This window comes from Notolepis coatsorum (genome assembly GCF_963971535.1).
Source record: "Notolepis coatsorum genome assembly, chromosome: 19".
NCBI classification, from domain to species: Eukaryota; Metazoa; Chordata; class Actinopteri; order Aulopiformes; family Paralepididae; genus Notolepis; species Notolepis coatsorum.
In genome coordinates, this window is record NC_140183.1 from 23,094,356 (window position 1) to 23,115,575 (window position 21,220).

The following is a 21,220-nucleotide window of genomic DNA, read 5'->3' on the forward strand; positions in this document are numbered from 1 at the left end:
CCACACTCATTCATTTTCTCCCCCCACCCTCTCCCCCATGATTTCAGAATCCCGGAAGTGTTGCGGTGGTCTATAGCTACATAATAATACCTTGACTACACTACCTGGTAAAAACTCCATACTGAAACCATCAGAGCTAAAGAGTGATTCAACAGAGGGTTTTAATTCCTCCAGTAACGCTCCCTCTGGTACTACTATGAAATAAAGAGTCCTGATTGGCCACCTGGGGAATTATAAGAAGTCCTTGAGGTCAAGCTCCGCCAGAGGGTCCTTGGGCTTCTTGGGGCTCTGGCTGGCAGGTCCAGGAGACTGGGAGGAAGAGAGAACACAGATTGTCACGTGCCTATGTGTGTGTGGGGGGGTTACACAAGTGTCTATTTGTACTGTATAATGGGAGTGTAAATTCTATTGAATTCTACTGTGTATTCTACTGGGAGTGTTCTACTGTAGTGGGACTCAATTGACCAACAACAGGTTAGGCTAATTAACTGCAAGCTGCAGTCAGTTCATTCTCCCCTTTTCCAGGCTGTGTCGCCACTCCACTGACACCAGTGATTGGTCCTATAAGTGTTTGTCCCCCATCAGTGATTGGTCCTATAAGTGTTTGTCCCCCATCAGTGATTGGTCCTATAAGTGTTTGTCCCCCATCAGTGATTGGTCCTATAAGTGTTTGTCCCCCATCAGTGATTGGTCCTATAAGTGTTTGTCCCCCATCAGTGATTGGTCCTATAAGTGTCTGTCCCCCATCAGTGATTGGTCCTATAAGTGTCTGTCCCCCATCAGTGATTGGTCCTATAAGTGTCTGTCCCCCATCAGTGATTGGTCCTATAAGTGTCTGTCCCCCATCAGTGATTGGTCCTATAAGTGTCTGTCCCCCATCAGTGATTGGTCCTATAAGTGTTTGTCCCCCATCAGTGATTGGCCCTATAAGTGTTTGTCCCCCATCAGTGATTGGTCCTATAAGTGTCTGTCCCCCATCAGTGATTGGTCCTATAAGTGTTTGTCCCCCATCAGTGATTGGTCCTATAAGTGTTTGTCCCCCATCAGTGATTGGTCCTATAAGTGTTTGTCCCTCATCAGTGATTGGTCATATAAGTGTTTGGTGCCCCAACAGAGATTGGTCCTATAAGTGTTTGGTGCCCAAAGAGATTGCCCCCCAGAGAGTTGCTCCAAAATGGGGGTGAGGGGGGCAATGATTTCCATCCTTCCCACGGAAGCACCAGAGGAGGCTGTACCCAGCAGTCCCACCAAAGCTTTATTTAATAAACACACATTCAGCACATTCATCTTGTGTCAGAAACCATATTACCGGCGCTCCGGGTGCAGCCACACCAGTGTAGGAGGGTCTCATCATGGACTGTCCCATCAGCGGCTGACCCATCATGGGCTGCATCATGGGAGCGCCAGGCCCTGGTCCAGGAGGCTGGGCAGACAGGTAGACAAGGCCGTTACAATCAACAACTGTTCTCCAGATAAATAGGTTTGTAGTCCAAGCTAGTGCGGTAAATAAGTGGATTTATTTTCTTCACGCTGTGTGAACACAGTAACACACGTCACGGAGCAGGTGACTAAATCCCTCATATATTTTTCGAATTATGAAAATGATTGTTAAAAGTAATCTGAGTCAGGCGATCATTGGTTTGTAATTACAGTGTGTTCCTAACCTGACCTGCCAGATTGTCTGTTACCATCTGGGAAGTCGTCTCTGTTTCAAATAAGGCTGGCAGGCAGAGAAGGATGCTGATTGGTCCAAACCACTATGGTTCAGGCACAAGCACAAGTTATCTTGTGAAGCCAGCTGCAGTGCAAGGTTAATGTGTTCTACCTATTGTTTTGATTCCAGTTTGAACATATAGTGCTTCCATTTCCTTCAATCCCATGTCATGATCAACCAGTATGGCAGATGTGTTAATAAAGCAAATGTTGATCCCGATAAAGAAATTGAGAAATTAATCTCACCATGCCAAATCCAGGCTGTGCTCCCATTGGCGGTACCATAGCTCCACCAGGGAGCGCTGGTCCAGGGCCGCCTGGTGCTCCAGGGGTGGAGCCAGCCTAGAAACGGGAAGGCACATCAAAGAGATTAAAAAGCAAGAGGGCGTGGTTCATATCTACACAGTACAGCCAATGTGGTTTCACAACTACCGCACCATTAACTCTTTCTGCGCCATACCCGAGTATAGTCGGGTTTCGCCGCCAGTGGTTGAGCGCCAAAACCAGAGTATACTCGGGTTTTGATCCTTTGATCTTTTTCCTTTGATCCCCGTTCTATACACTCGGCCGGAGCTCCCTGGGCTTCCCTGGCTCATCCGCCTACGTTACAATTGCAATGACGATCGAATCCTGCCAGGTGGCAGTATCGCCTACATTTTGAACTGGAATAGTTTGGTCGAGACACCTTTTTCTTTTTTTGCAAGGACTCCTCCCCTCAGAAGACAGAGCGACAGAGCGATCGCTCGAAGATTTGATTGCTTTAAACCTATATAGACACCTGTATAGACATATACACGAGTAATTGCGATGGCGATGGGATCACTGGGGATTATTCTTTTTGGATGCCACTTGGTGACTGCCACTTGGTGGAAAGAGTGATGGGAATCAGTAACCTAATTTCAGATACATAATCAGATTATTATTTCATCATAGATCAGAGCTTCTAGGTGGTGGTATACACATGAGAAGAGTCAATTTCCCCAACACACGTTGTAGAATAATATCTCAAATAGAGTTGTGTGGTGAGAAACAGGATACTTGATGAGTGCTACTCTCTTATGAAAGAACATCAAACACTGACTAAATCCAAGCTCAATTCATGCTGTCTCTCTCTTCTTCTCAAAGAATGAAGGAGGAGGCCTGAGAGAGAGGATGTAAGGGGTGCAGGAAAGACTAACGAGATTAATGTTAAGGGAGTTTATCATGTCTGCTCTTTCAAAATAGTTTTAAAGCTAGTATTGCGTAGATAGCTGTGGGCAGGTCAAAGCTAAAACCAAAAGGTGCTTTTGCAGTCTGTGCCACTAAACTCTGGAACCACCTCCTCCTAAGCTTATTTTAGCTCCTAAAGCTCCTAAATGCCTACTTGTGCAATTATCATGCAATTGCCATTTTATTTTGATCTAAAAACTTTAAGAAGATGCTCTATAAATAAAAGTTACTCTATAAAAGTTACTCTATAAATAAAGGTTGCTCTATAAATAAAAGTTACTCTATAAATAAAAGGTTACTCTATAAATAAAAAGATACTCTATAAATAAAGGTTACTCTATAAATAAAAGTTACTCTATAAATAAAGGTTACTCAATAAATAAAAAGTTACTCTATAAATAAAGGTTACTCTATAAATAAAGGTTACTCTATAAATAAAAAGTGAATCTATAAATAAAGGTTACTCTATAAATAAAGGTTACTCTATAAATAAAGGCTGCTCTATAAATAAAGTTTACTCTATAAATAAAGGTTACTCTATAAATAAAGGCTGCTCTATAAATAAAGTTTACTCTATAAATAAAGGTTACTCTATAAATAAAGTTTACTCTATAAATGAAGTTTACTCTATAAAGGTTACTCTATAAATAAAGGCTGCTCTACAAATAAAGTTTACTCTATAAATAAAGGTTACTCTATAAATAAAGGTTGCTCTATAAATAAAGTTTACTCTATAAAGGTTACTCTATAGAAGGTGAGCGGTGGGGGTGGGTGCAGCTCGTACCATGGGGGCACCTGTGCTCCAGCTGGTTGGGGCCACCTTTGGGGTCCAGTTGGCTCCACCTGTCAGCTTCTTTTCAGTCTGTGGATCCCTGTAAAAGATAATAATAATAATAATAATAATAATAATAATAATAATAATAATAATAATAATAATAATAATAATAATAATAATAATAATAATAATAATAATAATTAATAATTAATAATAATAATAATAATAATAATAATAATAATAATAATAATAATAATAATAATAATAATAATAATAATAATAATAATAATAATAATAATAATAATAACAATAATAACAATAATAACAATGATACACTTTGTTCTCACATAATTATTAAATATTATAATCACTGCAGGGTTTCCCTCAGAGGAGCATCCCCTCCACTGAATTCTCCTCTAATTTAAAGTGTAAACTAAAGTAAAACATCTTTACTACAATACAAAACTGCTCTTGCCAGAAATGTTAAAGAGATGGTTGTGATGTAAGGAACCCTGGCTCTATGTCTTACTTACCCATGACGATCAGTAGATACCTTTCTCAGCACAATCCATGCTGTTCCTCATACTATAGCTACGGCTAGTTAGTCACAAACCAATGCAAAGTCAGTGGAGTCGAGCTCCTGTCTGTACAAGCTGACTGAAGCTCACTGACATTTACTCCACAGTGCACACAAAGTAGATTTCACTGAGCCTCAGTCAGCTTGTACAGACAGGGGCTCGACCCCATTGACTTTGCATTGGTTTGATCAACAACACCATCCTTGGTAAGTAAGGCCATGTCCACACATAGACGAGTTTGGGTGTATCCGCCAAAGTATTTTATCGTATGCACATTTCGTCCACACGGAACCGCGTTCTGGGAGCCTGAATATGCTATTTTCTGAAAACGGGTCCCAGAATGAAAAAATCTGAAGACGCCACCCTTGCGTTTCCGTCTCTACAAGCCAGTACGCATCTTTCCTGAACCGATGATGCAATAGCCCACCTCTCCCTTAACCCGAATGTGCAAACCCAGCCAACAAAAAAGAAACATCATACAACATAGCTGCAGTTAGTCGCTTATTCACCAACAATCTCAACATTTGTATTCTAGACATTTTCAACAAGTCAAAGGAAGACAAATATTAGCTAGCTTAACTAGCGTTAGCTCAAAAGCACAGAACTGGACGACACAAGTTGTTCCGCTAGAGATAACAACAATAATACTTCCGGTCGGGGGGTTTCAAAATAAAAGAGCGAAGTCTAAAACACAGAAGCTATTGAAATATGTTTATTTTGTTGTAGTTTGTGGCAGCGTTACAGCATTTCCAGTGGTATAGTTTGGACGCACATATTTCTTGAGACAATTTTGTGTTTACGGAAAACCTTTTTGAAATGAAAACGAAAAAGATCGGTTCCGTCTCCGTGTGGATGTGGCCTAAGACATAGGGCCAGGGTTCCAAAAATCTGAAGTATCTCTTTAAAGTTTACAATGTACCACACCTCATTGAATGCACCAACGATAGTTGTCACATGTCCCTACCGAAGCCACGGAAACACAAATTGTCCCAACCAACGGTAGTTTTAGTATTATGATTCACAACACTGTGGTCCTGCAAAACAGAGCCTTTTTATCTGTTGCAAAAGTGCAGGTTGACAGCTGCATCAAGAGCCTATCAGCAAGCTGTCCTATTATCGGCAATATCCAATCAACAACCTGGACTATCCTCCCTCCATCGCCTCTGTCCCAGTGAGTGCCTCATGAGCTCTGTCACATAATACAATTATTATTTTTCCAACCAAAATAGTTATTGATTAATGAATTTATCATTTAAATTTTTTTGGTGGGTCCAAAATGAATGTTGTTGTTTACATGTTGCGTGCATGTATCCCCTCCCTTACTTCCCATTTCCCCACAGGGAATGCACCTGATAAGATAAATTACATGGTGATACTCTAGTGCGACATCTAGTGGCTGAATGTTATCTATAGCACCTTTAAGTGTCCCTACCAAAGCTCAAATCAAACCTACGGCCCAGGGCGCTACGCCCCACTGCTCAGCCCCACCACTGACTGCTCTCCATGATGGAAACATCCTTGTACTGGAGCAGAGGTATGAAGTGTGTTCTAACCAACAGGACTAGCATCAGAAGAGGGTGTGTTGTGCTGTTTACACAGTCGTACATACCAACGCATATGCACATACAGTAAATTCATAAATTAATTTAACCTTTATTTGACCAGGTAGTCACTTGAGATCAAAGATCTCTTTTTCGAGCAAGAAAAACTCGCTCAGTCACTCACTCGCTCACTCTCACTCTCTCACCCCGTCTACTTACCTTTTCTTTACTCCAAGATCTGCAAGAGAAGAACATAAGAGAAACGTCAAGTCAATTATGTCCAAACATTTATCATCAACACTAGATCCAACTCTCCAACCACAACAACCACGCCAACTCCGTACCTCCAATCAAGTTCGCCAGAGAGGAATCCAGATCTCCCCCAATGGTTTTGGTGGGAGGCAGGGTGGCGAGAGGGGCCGAGGCCATGCCAGAAGTCCCCATGCTTCCTGTGGTGCTTCCAGCTGTGCTGCCTCCGGTGCTCTGGGGTGTTATGGCAGGCATCAGCAGGTCACCTAATCCATCGAACACTTGGGAGGAGGTTAGGGAGAGCAGGACATTAGAGATGACAGCATGGATACAATCCAGTAATCCCTAATCTACTATACACATTGACGGGGGAGGGGAGGGGGGGCCACAACACAGGGACAACAGGGACAATCCAGCCACCACAGTGGTAATAATCAGCTGTGGGACACATGCACCAATCACAGGGAATCAACACTGGAATAATTAATTCAAAGGGGGATTATTGTGTTTAGTTACAACTCCTGGTACGCCATTGGTTGGAAATGAGCCAGTAAATTATATAGTAAATGAGACTTCTGACATAATTTAGTATAAGGCTGAAGGAGGGAAGGAGTTATTATATAGACATAGAAAATGGAAATAAACACAGCATGCAAAACAGGAAGCGCTTATAAAGAAGGGGTGTAGGAGTGGGAGCTTGTCAGAAACACTCATGCTGCAATGCACTGTGGGAGGTTGAACTCACCAATTACACAGTAGAAGCAAGCAATGAGAGCAGAGAGAGAGGGGGGTGGAGAGAAGGACAAGAGAAGGACACGGAGACAGGAAAAGTGGGAAGGGACGTAAGCAGCAGGGAGAGAGACAGAGAGAGAGAGAAAGGGACAGACAGACATAAAAACAGAGAGAGAGGGACAGATCGGGGAGGGAGAGAAAGAGAGAAATGCATAGAAAACAGACAGAGAAAGAGAGAGAGGAGAGAGAGAAATAGAGGAGAGATAGAGAGAGAGAGGAGAGAGAAAGGGGCAGATAAGAGAAGAGAAGGGAGGAAAAAACAACAGATTGAGGGAGGAAGATAGAAAAGGGGAAAAGTGAGAGAGAGAGAGAGAGAGAGAGAGAGAGAGAGAGAGAGAGAGAGAGAGAGAGAGAGAGAGAGAGAGAGAGAGAGAGAGAGAGAGAGAGGAAGCAGTGTTGAGGGGTTAAGCTGTCAGTAGTAGCTAGCTGTGAATATGTGTGTGTGTGTGTGTGTGTGTGTGTGTGTGTGTGTGTGTGTGTGTGTGTGTGTGTGTGTGTGTGTGTGTGTGTGTGTGTGTGTGTGTGTGTGTGTTATGTAAAAGGGAGGTGGAGCGTGTCAGCATGTCAGCGTCACTCATGCAGAACACAACACACAGCAGCAGTAGTACAGTAGTGATATAATACAGTAGTGATGTGCTGTTCGACAGCGATCTGGTTCTTTTGAGCGGCTCTTCTGTAGGAACAAAGGGAACCGTGTTTCCGGGAGAAGAGACGTTTTTCTGGACGTGTGATTTGGGCGGCTCATAGTGTAGTGGAAACAAGACAGACTGCATGCTCAATTAGTCTCTTTTTAACATGCGTTTCCAGACCTGTCCAGTAATGTATCTTTGTAGGGAAACTGGGAATACTAATTAAGTAAGGGTAATTAAATATGGATGAAATTAAAAACGAGATAAATCCTGTATAAATATTTGTGTGTTGTGATGATTACTGCTATTAATTGACACAATACTGTAACCTACAAATCCTGCGGCTATCTTTGTGCTGCTTCCTGTATGGATAAACCATTTCAAAATGAATTAGTGAAATTAAGTCATTCAAAAGAGCCATTTATTTGAACGGCTCTCAGAAAGGAACAGAGTCGTATGAGCTGGTTCACTTAGGAGAGATGTAATTCCCATCACTGTAACACAATAAAATAACAGGACCAAGCTAGGTCAAGGTGATTAATAAACATTTAGCTGATGCTGGTCATTTGTTGGATAATAATTATACAGGGCTCCCTCTTAATAATCATGATCATGTGTGCATTGTGAGTCATGCCTCTCAGTTTTCCTTCCAACCTTTCTCTACTAGTGTTTTTGAAGCATCGCAATGCATGTATACCAGGAAATCAACTAGAGAGGATCAACTGGATCCTTTTTTTCCCTCTTTCCATTAATTACAGAGCAAATAACACATATCTAATCTTTGTCAAAAGGCATAGTTCCTAGTACCTGGAAAATGGATGTAATGTATCGCCATTACATAAAGGCGGAGATAGAAATTACCTAAATAATTAGCAACCAATGTCCAAACTGTCCTGTCTAGCAGAAATCCTGGCATCATTGGTAAAAAAAACAAATCAAAGCATTTCTCATCACTCTGTATTAAGCCCACACCAATCTGGTTTTAGAGCAAAGTATAGCACGATCTCAGCCACTACTTTGGTTGTGAATGATATAGTACATATCTGCCCTTGACAAAAGAAAACATTGTGCTGCCTTATTTGTACATCTGTCAAAAGCATTTGATACAGTTGACCATTCTCTTATCTTACAAAGACTATACAGCGTTGGCTTTGATGCAAATGCTTTCAGTTGGTTTCAGAGTTCTTACCCATTACAAAAGGCAGGGATCAATCCGGGGTCCTGTCTTATCTATCATTTATATTAATTCTATTGTTTCATCTTTGAGTGGCTGTCAAGTTCATCTTTATGCAGATGACACTATTATCTATTGTAATGCTGACTCTGTACAACTAGCAGGCCCAAAACGTCTGACTGGTTATTAATGCAGGGAGCTGTTGTTTCTGACCAATCAGATGTTTTTGGCCTGCCAATCCTCACGCTCCTCGTCAAAAGGTACACACAATGTGCAGCCACCTGCCAATCAGAGGCTGGGAAATATACAGTATATATTTTTTTATCATATATATATATTATTTATTATTATTATATTCAGCTTAAAGCTGCTGGTGCCTCTGGGAGCCTGTGGAAAACCTTTGTTGCGCGTGCATGGGCTTGAGAGGTGATGCAGAGCCTGATCTATTTCTGCTTCTGAACTCAGTCTTCAAGGTCAAGGGTCATCTATTTAGTTTTATCTCACAAAGAGATAAACCTGTTGCGCAGCTACTTTTCTGTCTTACATGACCAAACGCTGCAATCTGTGATCTGAGAACATCGAGGCAACACATCTGCATTATTGAATATCTCAGAAATTGTACAGCGATCATAAAACTGTTAAAATGTAAGCACTAAGGGCCTGATTCAGAGTGGAGGATCTAAGCACGTTGCACAAGTCCTCAGACTTAATACAAAAGATATGCAGGAGAAGATATTCAGACCTTAGCTACGCAGGAGAAGATATTCAGACCTTAGCTACGCAGGAGAAGATATTCAGACCTTAGCTACGCAGGAGAAGATATTCAGACCTTAGCTACACAGGTGCTTATCTCTGAAGTTGGGCGGCGCATCAGACATATTTAAATAGCTGGTCTTTTGTTTCTTGGGGACGTTTTGGGACGATAGCCTTTTCAATAGATTTTGGTATTAAATCCACGCTGCACACGCTTATCTCAAGTCTGAATCGGGCCCTACGAAGAAACCTCATCCACAGCAAATCATCAACCTCTTACTTGAAGCGTCAAAGCCACCAGAGGGTGCCGATGCTGTGGTCACTGTGTCTGCCACTGCTGCTGGTACCAGGGGTGTTGCTGGTATCAGGGGTGTTGGTACCAGGGGTGTTGTTGGTACCAGGGGTGTTGCTGGTATCAGGGGTGTTGGTACCAGGGGTGTTGTTGGTACCAGGGGTGTTGTTGGTACCAGGGGTGTTGTTGGTACCAGGGGTGTTGCTGGTACCAGGGGTGTTGTTGGTACCAGGGGTATTGTTGGTACCAGGGGTGTTGCTGGTACCAGGGGTGTTGTCGGTACATGGGGTGTTGCTGGTACCAGGGGTGTCGCTGGTATCAGGGGTGTTGTTGGTACCAGGGGTGTTGTTGGTACCAGGGGTGTTGTTGGTACCAGGGGTGTTGTTGGGATTATGGGTGCTGTATGGACCCCAGACCGTGCTGGAGGTGTGGGAGAAGGCAGGGAGACCAGGGCGTCGAAGCCTGACTCCAGAAGGTTGTTCTGGACTGGGGCAGGAACTGGGGCCATGGCTGAAGCAAGAGCTGGAGTAGCTGGAAGTGCCAGGCTGGGGGACATCAAGCCTGGAAGTAGTGATGGAGACATTGGGAGAAAACAGATGATAATACTGATGATAATACTGATGATACGACTGATGATAATACTGATGATAAAACAAATGATAATACTGATGATAATACTGATGATACTACTGATGATAAAACAGATGATAATACTGATGATAATAATGATAATACTGATGATAAAACAGATGATAATACTGATGATAATACTGATGATAATACTGATGATACTACTGAAGATAAAACAGATGATAATACTGAAGATAATACAGATGATAATACTGATGATAAAACAGATGATAATACTGATGATAATAATGATAATACTGATGATAATACTGATGACAAAACAGATAATAATACTGATGATAAAACAGATGATAATACTGATGATAAAACAGATAATACTGATGATAAAACTGATGATAATACTGATGATAAAACAGATGATAATATTGATGATAAAACAGATGATAATACTGACGATAATAATGATAATACTGATGATAAAACAGATGATAATACTGATGATAATACTGATGATAATACTGATGATACTACTGAAGATAAAACAGATGATAATACTGATGATAATAATGATAATACTGAAGATAATACTGATGATAAAACAGATACTACTGATGATGCAACCAACCAACCAACCAACCAACCAACCAACCCACAGAGTGCAGCAGTTATAGAACTATGTGGTTGAATCCCCCCTCCTCCGTGTCTATGTGGTCAGTTCTGCATTCTATACGTACCTCCCAGTAGGTCGTCTCCAGGCCCTCCGGGGGCAGCGCTCACCTCCTCCCCCGGGACACTGAAGGAGTCTGTGGGTCGCAGACAGCCATCCACAGGGCAGCATGAAAGGTAGAGAGGTGTTAGTAGAGTCAACCATAGAAGACTGAGACAGGGTGTGTGTGTGTGTGTGTGTGTGTGTGTGTGTGTGTGTGTGTGTGTGTGTGTGTGTGTGTGTGTGTGTGTGTGTGTGTGTGTGTGTGTGTGTGTGTCAGAGGTACGGTACCCAGCAGGTCGATCACAGGTGCTGCAGGCTCTGCTTCAGGTGGAGAGGAGGCCTCAGGAGCAGCAGCAGACTCAGGAGCAGGAGCTGCAGGAGGAGCAGCTGAGTCAGAAGTGGAGAATGAATCTACACAGAGAGAGAGAGAGAGAGAGAGAGAGAGAGAGAGAGAGAGAGAGAGAGAGAGAGAGAGAGAGAGAGAGAGAGAGAGAGAGAGAGAGAGAGAGTTACATCTCCATTACTGCTCATTTCCAGGCAGCATGGACTGAGCACCATAACATGCTCTGCCAATAGGGAGGTGTAGTGGTTACATCATTGCTGTTTCCGGCCGGTCCACCATCTTGAAAGCGCAATGTATTTTCCCATTGCCCATTTCTAAATCGTCTCGTTTAAAAAAAATAAAGCATGAGCATTTGCATGGTGTACCTTTCTGTGCATATGCATCCACAATCTATAGCTCAACATGAAAATATTCGCAATTAATCGTAAAGAAAAATCGCCAAATTTTATTTCAACCAAAAATGCTTAAACAATAATGTTAGTGATAGAAGGGAACTCATTTTGTGCTAAATGGAAAGCTTTTCAATGTTCATGAGGCAGAATTGTTACAATAGCCGATAATCCATTTTCCCAATGATAAATCCATATACGGGTGGTCCAAAGTGACGTCAGACTACACCTCCCTATAGGACCACAACAAGGTCCAGAGACATGATGACACAACAATCCCGTCTCCTTGGCAACAACAATGAAGTCCAGCGACTGAGGGACCAGCATTTGGACCATGAACTGAAGTCCTGAAACAAGTTCATTCTATAAACTTCAGACTAGATCTTTAAAAATGATATTGCAAGTTATATCACAATTGCAAAAAGTTGCTAAAGGTCATATCAATAGGATATTTTATTGTTTGTAATGAGAACCATAGACTCAAATCAAATGTCAATTCAAATACATTTTGGGAAATAAGCAGGTAATTTAAAGGACCACGCCAACATTATGGGAACTGCACTCCAGAGTCAGACAAGAAGATAGATACTGTGCGTTCAGTAGAAAGCTATCTGGCTGCAAGCTAGCGCTAGCCTAGCATAGCACAAATTAATGGAAGCGGATATGGACCAATTATAGCCTAGCTTAAAACTCTGGGAGAGGTGTTTTTGGCCAACAATACTCATCCGTATCCACTTCCATCAATTTGTACTAAGCTAGGCTAGCTTGCAGCCAGATATCTTTCTACTGAACGCACAGTATCTATCTTCTTGACTCTGGAGAAGATTCAAAATGCATTTAATGGTTGAGTCAAAATGGTCCTCGCTATTACAGACCGTAATCTGACAACCGCTGAGACTCAACCATTCAATTCCACAAAATCTGGTTAGAGTCTACACGGTTCTCGTTCTAAACAATCAAATCTCTTACTGACATGGCCTTTAAAATAATCACAATTTGATATTTATATTATTCAGCCCTGCTAGGAAGCTACAGTCGGAGCCATGCAAGGCGACAGCAGAGAGAAGACAGAAAGAGGAGACAGGCCTAGTCAGGCAGGAAGTGACCAGATGCATGCTTTGTCTCAGTTCTGAGTCCTTTTTCCTTGAAGTGTACAGTACACCACACCATGTAAGAGCATGGAACTGGTGTGCAAGCAGAAAGATGCAACCGCCCTGTTATGACCGCTGCTTCTGCGTGAGGTTTAAGCAGCCATACCTGTCCTGGGTCAAGCTAATTAGACCTGGGAGCAAGGGTGACCGTGGAGATGGCTGGTTTAAGCAGCCACACCTGTCCTGGGTCAAGCTAATTAGACCTGGGAGCAAGGGTGACCGTGGAGATGGCTGGTTTAAGCAGCCACACCTGTCCTGGGTCAAGCTAATTAGACCTGGGAGCAAGGGTGACCGTGGAGATGGCTGGTTTAAGCAGCCATACCTGTCCTGGGTCAAGCTAATTAGACCTGGGAGCAAGGGTGACCGTGGAGATGGCTGGTTTAAGCAGCCACACCTGTCCTGGGTCAAGCTAATTAGACCTGGGAGCAAGGGTGACCGTGGAGATGGCTGGTTTAAGCAGCCACACCTGTCCTGGGTCAAGCTAATTAGACCTGGGAGCAAGGGTGACCGTGGAGATGGCTGGTTTAAGCAGCCACACCTGTCCTGGGTCAAGCTAATTAGACCTGGGAGCAGGAGTGGCTGCACACCTGTAGCACATTGCCTTTTGTCTGCACAACATGTAACATCTGTTCTGGGTTGTAACAACTTGTCTTGTGTGTCCCTGTGTCAGAGAGAGCCCCTTCGAAAGCCACTCGGGGTGGAGCGTGGCAGGCATGTGTGGTCTACTGCCGCACATGAAAAAGATTACTTTGTCAAGGTACACAAGGCAATTGAAATGTCTTTTCGCCTATCCCTCCTAGTTACACTTACACACAGTCCTCATATCCCTCCTAGTTACACATACACAGTCCATCATACGGTTATCCTATAACCAGTTATATGAGTACGCTCTGCACTCTAGTGAAACTATCCCTTTATCCAATCTAGCACTGAAAAATTTTTCTCCACATCGGATCCGACTGTGCGAAGAGGGTTTAGCACCTCAACGCACAGGGTGAGCAGATCGTGGGACTTACCTTCACAGAAGGACCCGCGACCACTCAGGCGCGCATCCCACATGCCACTAGGGAACGAACGGGAAGGGAAAAAAAACGTTACAGCCCCCAACATCACAGGGGCAAAGGTCAAGAACCCAACCCCGTGGCAAGGCCGTAGCAGCGGAGCGCGGAGGAGGACCCAGCCCCAGGAACAGCCTGAGGGCCAGGACCCCCCGAAAAAGGGGGCCCGGTGAGGTCAACGATGCCGTAGCATCGGGACCCCACCAGACGGTCACTGATGACACCACCCCCCACATCGCCAGCATATCGGACAGGGCCCAAATCAAGAGTAGGCCCTTCCCCCCTTTGGCACGCCGCCCTGAAGCACTCTAGCTTACTGCACCTGGTATTCCCAGGGGGTCCCCCATCCAAGAACTACCAGGGTCGAACCTGCTTAGTTTCCGAGATCTGACGAGATTGGGCGTGTCCAGGTTGGCATGGCCGTAAGCCCCAAGAGGCTACCCCCCTCCACAATACTGCGGGGCCAGACAGCGCGCCGGGGAGACAACCCCCAAAGGGGTTGATCCCTCAATCCAGGCAACAGGCCAGAACTCGACCTGTGCCTGGAGCACTGAGGACTAGACAGGCGCCTAAAGGGTCTACTGTAAGAACAGTACCCGGCGGAAGGGGTGTTCGGTATGCTGTGCACCATGTCATGACCTCAACAAACCCGACCCCTCCAGCGGGGTCGAGGTTCAAAGGAGAGACAGACACAATTGGCAGACGTCATGAAAAATGCGGGGACACACTCTCGGGCAGACGGGGTCAAGCCCGGCCTCAACCCCGGCCTCAACCCGAGAGTCGACTCTGCTACCAACACACCGGAGAACCAACCACCTCCCTATGTTTAGTTTAACAGGAGGCGGTTGTTCCCTTATCCCACCAAGAAAAACCTAGAAACAACGTGTTTCAGTTTTCAAAGGGTTAACCCAGGCCAACAGGTCGACGGGAACTAGTCCGGACCTGGGCCTGGCGGACCGGAACCTACACAGGGATGCCTAGAGGGGTTGACAGCAACCACCTCGACAGCCCCCTCCCATCCCTGCCCAGCAGGGGGAGGGAGGAGTGAAACAATGGAGAAGGACCAGGCCGCATGAATACTTTGGCCAGCCAAAGAGTGCTTCCGCGTTTGAGTTTTGCGCTCTGATTGGCCAGGTCATGTGACATGTGCGCCAATCGTGGGACAGCAAGTTCTGCGCCTATTTCCGGGTCTAACAGCCTGCAAACTACCTGGCGTTCTATCGCCATGCTCTAAGACAAACTCTAACCTTAACCAACTTCGAAAGAGTGCCTAAGCTTAACCGTCGGAATCAGGGCAGGCGTTCTATCGCCATGCTCTAAGACAAACTCTAACCTTAACCAACTTCGAACGAGCGCCTAAGCTTAACCAGTGTAGAAACTTGCGGTCCCACGATTGGGCGTACATGTCACATGACCAGAAATGACCTGGCCAATCAGAGACGCGGAAACACTCTTCGGCTGCCCAAAGTATTCAGGCGACCAGGCCCCCTAACCAGTGGAGGTTTCTCTATGACAACACGTGAAACACAAATTCACCCATAATTCATAATTATTATTAATTTACATATACCTATATATATATTAAAAAATATATTAAAAAAGAAAACTATATATATATATTTTTTTTATTATTATTATTATTATTATTTTTTTATTATAAATGTTTTCCTCTGTAAAAAATGCCAGTGAATTCATTTTTTTTCAAAAATGGCCAAAATTGACTGCTCTGAGCAGGCCTGCACTGCAGTAATTATTCGTGCAGAATATCTGCACAGGTTGACCAGGGTTAAATAAATAATAGCCAATCAAAATAGGCTATTAATGTCATCTAAGCACGGTCTGTGCAGTTAAACTCTTGCCATTGAATGGAGGATTTAATGATTGACAGCCCTTGACATCCAATACACGGAGGTTGAATGATTGGCAGCCTTGCAAATCCAATCAGAGTATGGCTCCTACGACTGCAGCTCTGTAGCTACACAGCTGTTTCTCCCCTCGCGGGATTGATTGATTGATTGAACATTTTATTAACAGAGCACTGAGAGCAGCCACGTTCGAAACCTCTATATTAGTGTATCTAACATTTAGCACTTTAATAGCGGGACATTTACTGAGGACCAGCACAACACACATGTGGATATTATGATTTAACAAGTCTATCTGTCCAGGAGGATGACAACATTATTGCAGGTACTGTAAGCATGATGCTGGCTAAATGAATGAACGTTGTGTCTGAATGTTTGCTGCTAGCTTGTGGCTAGGCTAACGCACTTCGCTGAAGGTGCACAGCTGAGCTAGTGTCTTTGTGGCTTTCCCGGTTTGTCACGGTGAGATTCATGTGGGGAACTTTGGTGTGTGTGTGCAGCTCTGATGAATGAGAACTGCTGTCTTGTGCCGTTGTGTGGGTTTGTTTCTGAAACGACGGTGGCTTGTGTGTGTTGCGTGAGTTGCAGAAGTAAACATTGTCAGGCATGAGGCATTCTGGTTAATGTAGTCATTGCAGTTCTCCCTCGCTTTCACCCACAGTTAAGGAGACATGACATGCTGGTTTGATGAAATGTACTGTATAGTGTAAATGAAATGAATAGTGTATGTATATTCAATAGTAGTATTGATAGTATATTAATATGTATATTGATATTGATATTAATATTAATTAATTGATTGATTGGTGTTGGTATTAATATTAATATATAGTGTATATTAATATTATGTTTTCATCTGTGTCCACTCACCACTGACACACAGTGGGGGATGTTTTAAAAATATAATTTAATATATAATATAATATAATATAATAATTTGTGCTTCACCTAAAAAATTGGTCACCAGCCTCCACTGGTCCTCATATCCCTCCTAGTTACACTTACACACTATGTATTTAATCAGAGCGCGCCCCTGGAGCAGTTTTGGAGCCTCTTCTACCTCTAGGCCATTCTGCCTCCCCAGGGTAAAGTTGACCTGGTGAGCGATACTCTCCAGGGTAAAGGGAGGGAACATTGACCCAGGTGTCTGGGGCAGACAGCTGAACTCACCAGTCACGATGTCTCCGACCGGAGCGGGCTCGGGCAAAGGAGAGGGCCCGCGAGAGACGGCGGGGAGGTCTAACGTGCCAGCGCAAAGGCAGAGGAAGAGGAAAGAGGAGGAAGGAGGAGAAAGAGAAGAAGAAGAAGAAGAAGAAGAAGAAGAAGAAGAAGAAGAAGAAGAAGAAGAAGAAGAAGAAGAAGAAGAAGAAGAAGAAGAAGAAGAAGAAGAAGAAGAAGAAGAGAAGTATAGAGGGGGATAGAGGAGCATAGAAAAGCATTAGCAGAGCACATAGAGGTGCAGCGAGAGAGCAGCCAAAAGAAGACTTGATATTCGACGAGTGGGTAAACATGCACAAATCTCATACCACTATGGGGACAAACCAAGACGTGTGTAAAAACAGATGAGAGAGGAGGAGCAGACGTATGGAAACCAGAGGAGATGGGGAGGTTCCACACAGAGAGAGAGAGAGAGAGAGTAGAGAGAGTAATGGATATCAACTCCTGTACCTGCACCAAAAAGGTCTACGCTAGGAGTGGTAGCGGCTTTGGATTCTGTGGTGGGGCTTTGCTCAGGCATAGAATCAAACATATCTACGAACAAGGACACACAGTTATAATGTACATTCAGAGTCCAGTTGCATAGAGCCTGATGAGTTTTAAGAGGTTGATGATGAAAAAAGAAAATAATTAAAAAGCAGAGAACGCATGCGTTGGTAGAAAAGAAAAGGTAATCTAGAGATGCGTCTTTGTTTCTGATGCAAAATTAAATAGTTTCAAACAAAAGGGGCATACCAACAATTTCAGAACTCAAATGTTCAATTGCTGATTTCCCTCAAAGAAATGAGACAGCTTGTCCAGCCTTCTATAGTGATGTCAGACTGTCCTACAACCACACTTTGTCTGTTTTGACAAGGTACCAGTACCAGCTCAACTCTTGAGTCCACACAATCAAGACTCCAGAATCCACCGTCAGTGAAGTGGATTCCAGGTAGTACATCTTGATGACATCACAGATTAGAGCCTTTGTCGTTGTGATTTCTATCTTTTTTGAAGAGAGGTATTTCATGGTATTTCATGGATTCAGCAGTGCTAGGCCGGGAAATAGCATAGGTTCATTCTTAAATTGGGTGGTATTCCCCTTTATCTAAAACAGTGTAAAGGCTAAAATCAGAGATCTCTCGATCTCCACACTCCGACGCAGAGCTGTCTCCACGCCTGTACGTCAAAGCCTGCTAAACACCTCTGCCCAAGAGGACAAACATATTTACCAAATCAGGACGTCCACGAAATTAGTTTGAAATAAAATGTGTCTATAACGTTGAATTGGGTTTATACAGAGTATCACTAATAACCACAAATTAAGTTTGTCTAACCATTTATGAGTTATGCAGTGATGTAGTTATCAGAAAAGTAAACAGACTATAGTTCTATGTCTCTTCTGCGTAATGAAACCATACCTTTATGGCTGCGTTCAAGTAAATGATTTAACTTTTTTCAACTATTTCTCTGTTCTTATTTATAAAAGAGACAAAATATGGTGGTAACAATAATATAATATTTATTCAATATGTTAGGGGAAAACAATATGAGTAAAGGTAGGTTAGTTTACTTCCTGTTTGGGTACAGATGCTTGACAGTGGAACGTCGTCCAACTCTCTGCGGAGTGTGGTGGATCTCTACCTCCTGGGTGAAAAGCAGGAGGGGAAGAAGGCAGTCGTTGCGAGACGACAACACAAGCCGCCTCCTTCCCTTCAGCTCCTGGCAGACCGGAGGGGCTAGCAGTACTTAGGGTTGGTTAATAACCAAAACAGTTGAGCCACCTCTGTCCACCAGCATCAGTAGAAAATGTCAATATCGACTGTAACTAATTGAGCGTGCTCAGAGGAGCCAGAGGGACCCATTAAAGTCATCGATTTTCTGTCAATTCTTTTTAAACGGCCAAATAGGACTTCCGGCTGGATGTGGTCAACATGCTTGACTACCTCAACTGGAATCAAATAAAAATGTATAACGAAAAAGACATCATGATTAAAAAAAATAAAAAATCAATAATAATAATTTAAATCTGAAATGCAGGAACTGGGAAACATATTGTTATCATCATCATCATCATCATCATCCTCATCATCATCATCATCATCATCATCATCATCATCATCAGCAAGAGTAACACAATCATCATCATCATCATCATCATCATCATCATCATCATCATCACAATGCAGGGAAATGCAGGGCAATGCAGTGACAGGCAGAATGAGAGTGAGAGGACTTTACCACCAAAGATATCTAGGGCGGGGGCGGCGGGGGCAGCTGCGGACTGTGTGGTGCTGCTGCTGGTGGTGGTGGAGGAGGAGGGGGTGGGGGCGGCGGGGGCAGCGATGGGGGCAGCGATGATGATCGGTGGAGCCTCACTAGAGGTGGGGGTAGCAGCGGCGCCCCCCGTGGCGGTGGGCTTCATAGCAAACAGATCCAGCCCTGGTGCCACGTCAGTGCTGCCCTCCGTCGTGGCGAAGGGGTCTTCAAGGAGAGCAGCGGTGGAGGGTGGGGGGGGGGTGTTGAAGGATGTAGAGGGGGGGGGGGGGGTAGGGGAGGGTTTAGGGTGTTATGACCAGAGAGGGAGGGGGAGGGGTGGGGGTTTGTTAAACAACAAACAGTGTAAAAAGCAGATTGTGAGGCCAGACACCTTGGAGGCTTCACATGAAGGTTAAAGGAACACACCCACGTTATGGTTCTTACCGTCTTCTCCAGCTCAGAGTCAGACAAGAAGATACAGTAAATACCTATTTCCTTTCTGTGCGTTCAGTAGAAAAGCTATTTGGCTGAAAGATAGCCTAGATTAGCACAAATTAATGGAAGCGGATACGGACCAGCTAGCCTAACTTAAAACTCAGGGAGCTGGTCCGTATCCTCTTCCATTAATTTGTGCTAAGCTAGGCTAGCTTGCAGATGGTAAGCGCATTTCCCATAACGTTGTGTGTTCCTTTAAAGGTTAAAGGTTAGGGGATAGTAAAGCAAGGTCACCCATTAACCTTAGTACTGCATCCACAGGCTAGGAAGTACACATTTACTAACTACAGCTAGTGCTATAGGTACTGTCTATAGTAAAGAGTTTACATAGACAGACCACACTCAACAATATCCAATGATTCCATTCTACAGCTAAGCGTGGAAACACATCAAATACACGTCTAACCTAATCTAAATAAAACAGTATCTGTGTGTGGGCGCAGAATAAAGTTAATGTGGAAGTGTGTTAGATAAAGAGTGATCCGTAAAAGTGTGGTTGTGTTACTGTTGCTTGTACTTCTATGACAGAGAAGAAGACACCAGAGAAGAAGACACCAGAGAAGAAGACACCAGAGAAGAAGACACCAGAGAAGAAGACACCAGAAAATAACACACCAGAGAAGAAGACACCAGAGAAGAAGACACCAGAGAAGAAGACACCAGAGAAGAAGACACCAGAGAAGAGCACACCAGAGAAGCACACACCAGAGAAGAACACACCAGAGAAGAAGACACCAGAGAAGAAGACACCAGAGAAGAGCACACCAGAGAAGAAGACACCAGAGAAGAAGACACCAGAGAAGAAGACACCAGAGAAGAATACACCAGAGAAGAATACACCAGAGAAGAAGACACCAGAGAAGAAGACACCAGAGAAGAAGACACCAGAGAAGAAGAGCACACCAGAGAAGAAGACACCAGAGAAGAAGACACCAGAGAAGAAGACACCAGAGAAAAACACACCAGAGAAGACACCAGAGAAGAAGACACCAGAGAAGAAGACACCAGAGAAGAACACACCAGAGAAGAACACACCAGAGAAGAAGAGCACACCAGAGAAGAAGAGCACACCAGAGAAGAATACACCAGAGAAGAGCACACCAGAGAAGAAGACACCAGATAAGAAGACACCAGAGAAGAAGACACCAGAGAAGAAGACACCAGAGAAGAAGAGCACACCAGAGAAGAAGAGCACACCAGAGAAGAACACACCAGAGAAGAAGAGCACGCCAGAGAAGAACACACCAGAGAAGAAGACACCAGAGAAGAAGACACCAGAGAAGAAGACACCAGAGAAGAACACACCAGTGCTCCCAATTTTTTTTAAAGGAAACCATTTTGGTTTGTAACAAAAAGAAAAGCCATCGTGGTCTGTCTGGACCTGCTGCAGTCCAGGTTCCTGATTAATTCTTACACAACCAGCCAAAGAGAGAAACCAGATGAGTTATTAGGGGGAAA

General features: G+C 43.8%; 1 protein-coding gene across 1 annotated transcript in view; it reads right to left on the bottom strand.

Annotated features, from left to right (window-relative positions):
- Positions 1 to 231: 231 nt before the first annotated feature.
- snap91a (synaptosome associated protein 91a) overlaps positions 232 to 21,220 on the bottom strand; it is a gene marked incomplete at both ends in the record, with an annotated part of 154,288 nt that continues 133,299 nt past the window's right edge. The window contains 14 exon segments of the mRNA XM_084336577.1: positions 232 to 309; positions 1,310 to 1,423; positions 1,960 to 2,055; positions 3,707 to 3,794; positions 6,036 to 6,054; positions 6,161 to 6,346; positions 9,694 to 9,753; positions 10,122 to 10,123; positions 10,125 to 10,266; positions 11,031 to 11,099; positions 11,294 to 11,416; positions 16,982 to 17,050; positions 17,480 to 17,563; positions 19,250 to 19,492. Of these exon segments, the coding sequence (XP_084192703.1) occupies positions 232 to 309; positions 1,310 to 1,423; positions 1,960 to 2,055; positions 3,707 to 3,794; positions 6,036 to 6,054; positions 6,161 to 6,346; positions 9,694 to 9,753; positions 10,122 to 10,123; positions 10,125 to 10,266; positions 11,031 to 11,099; positions 11,294 to 11,416; positions 16,982 to 17,050; positions 17,480 to 17,563; positions 19,250 to 19,492 (1,373 nt within the window).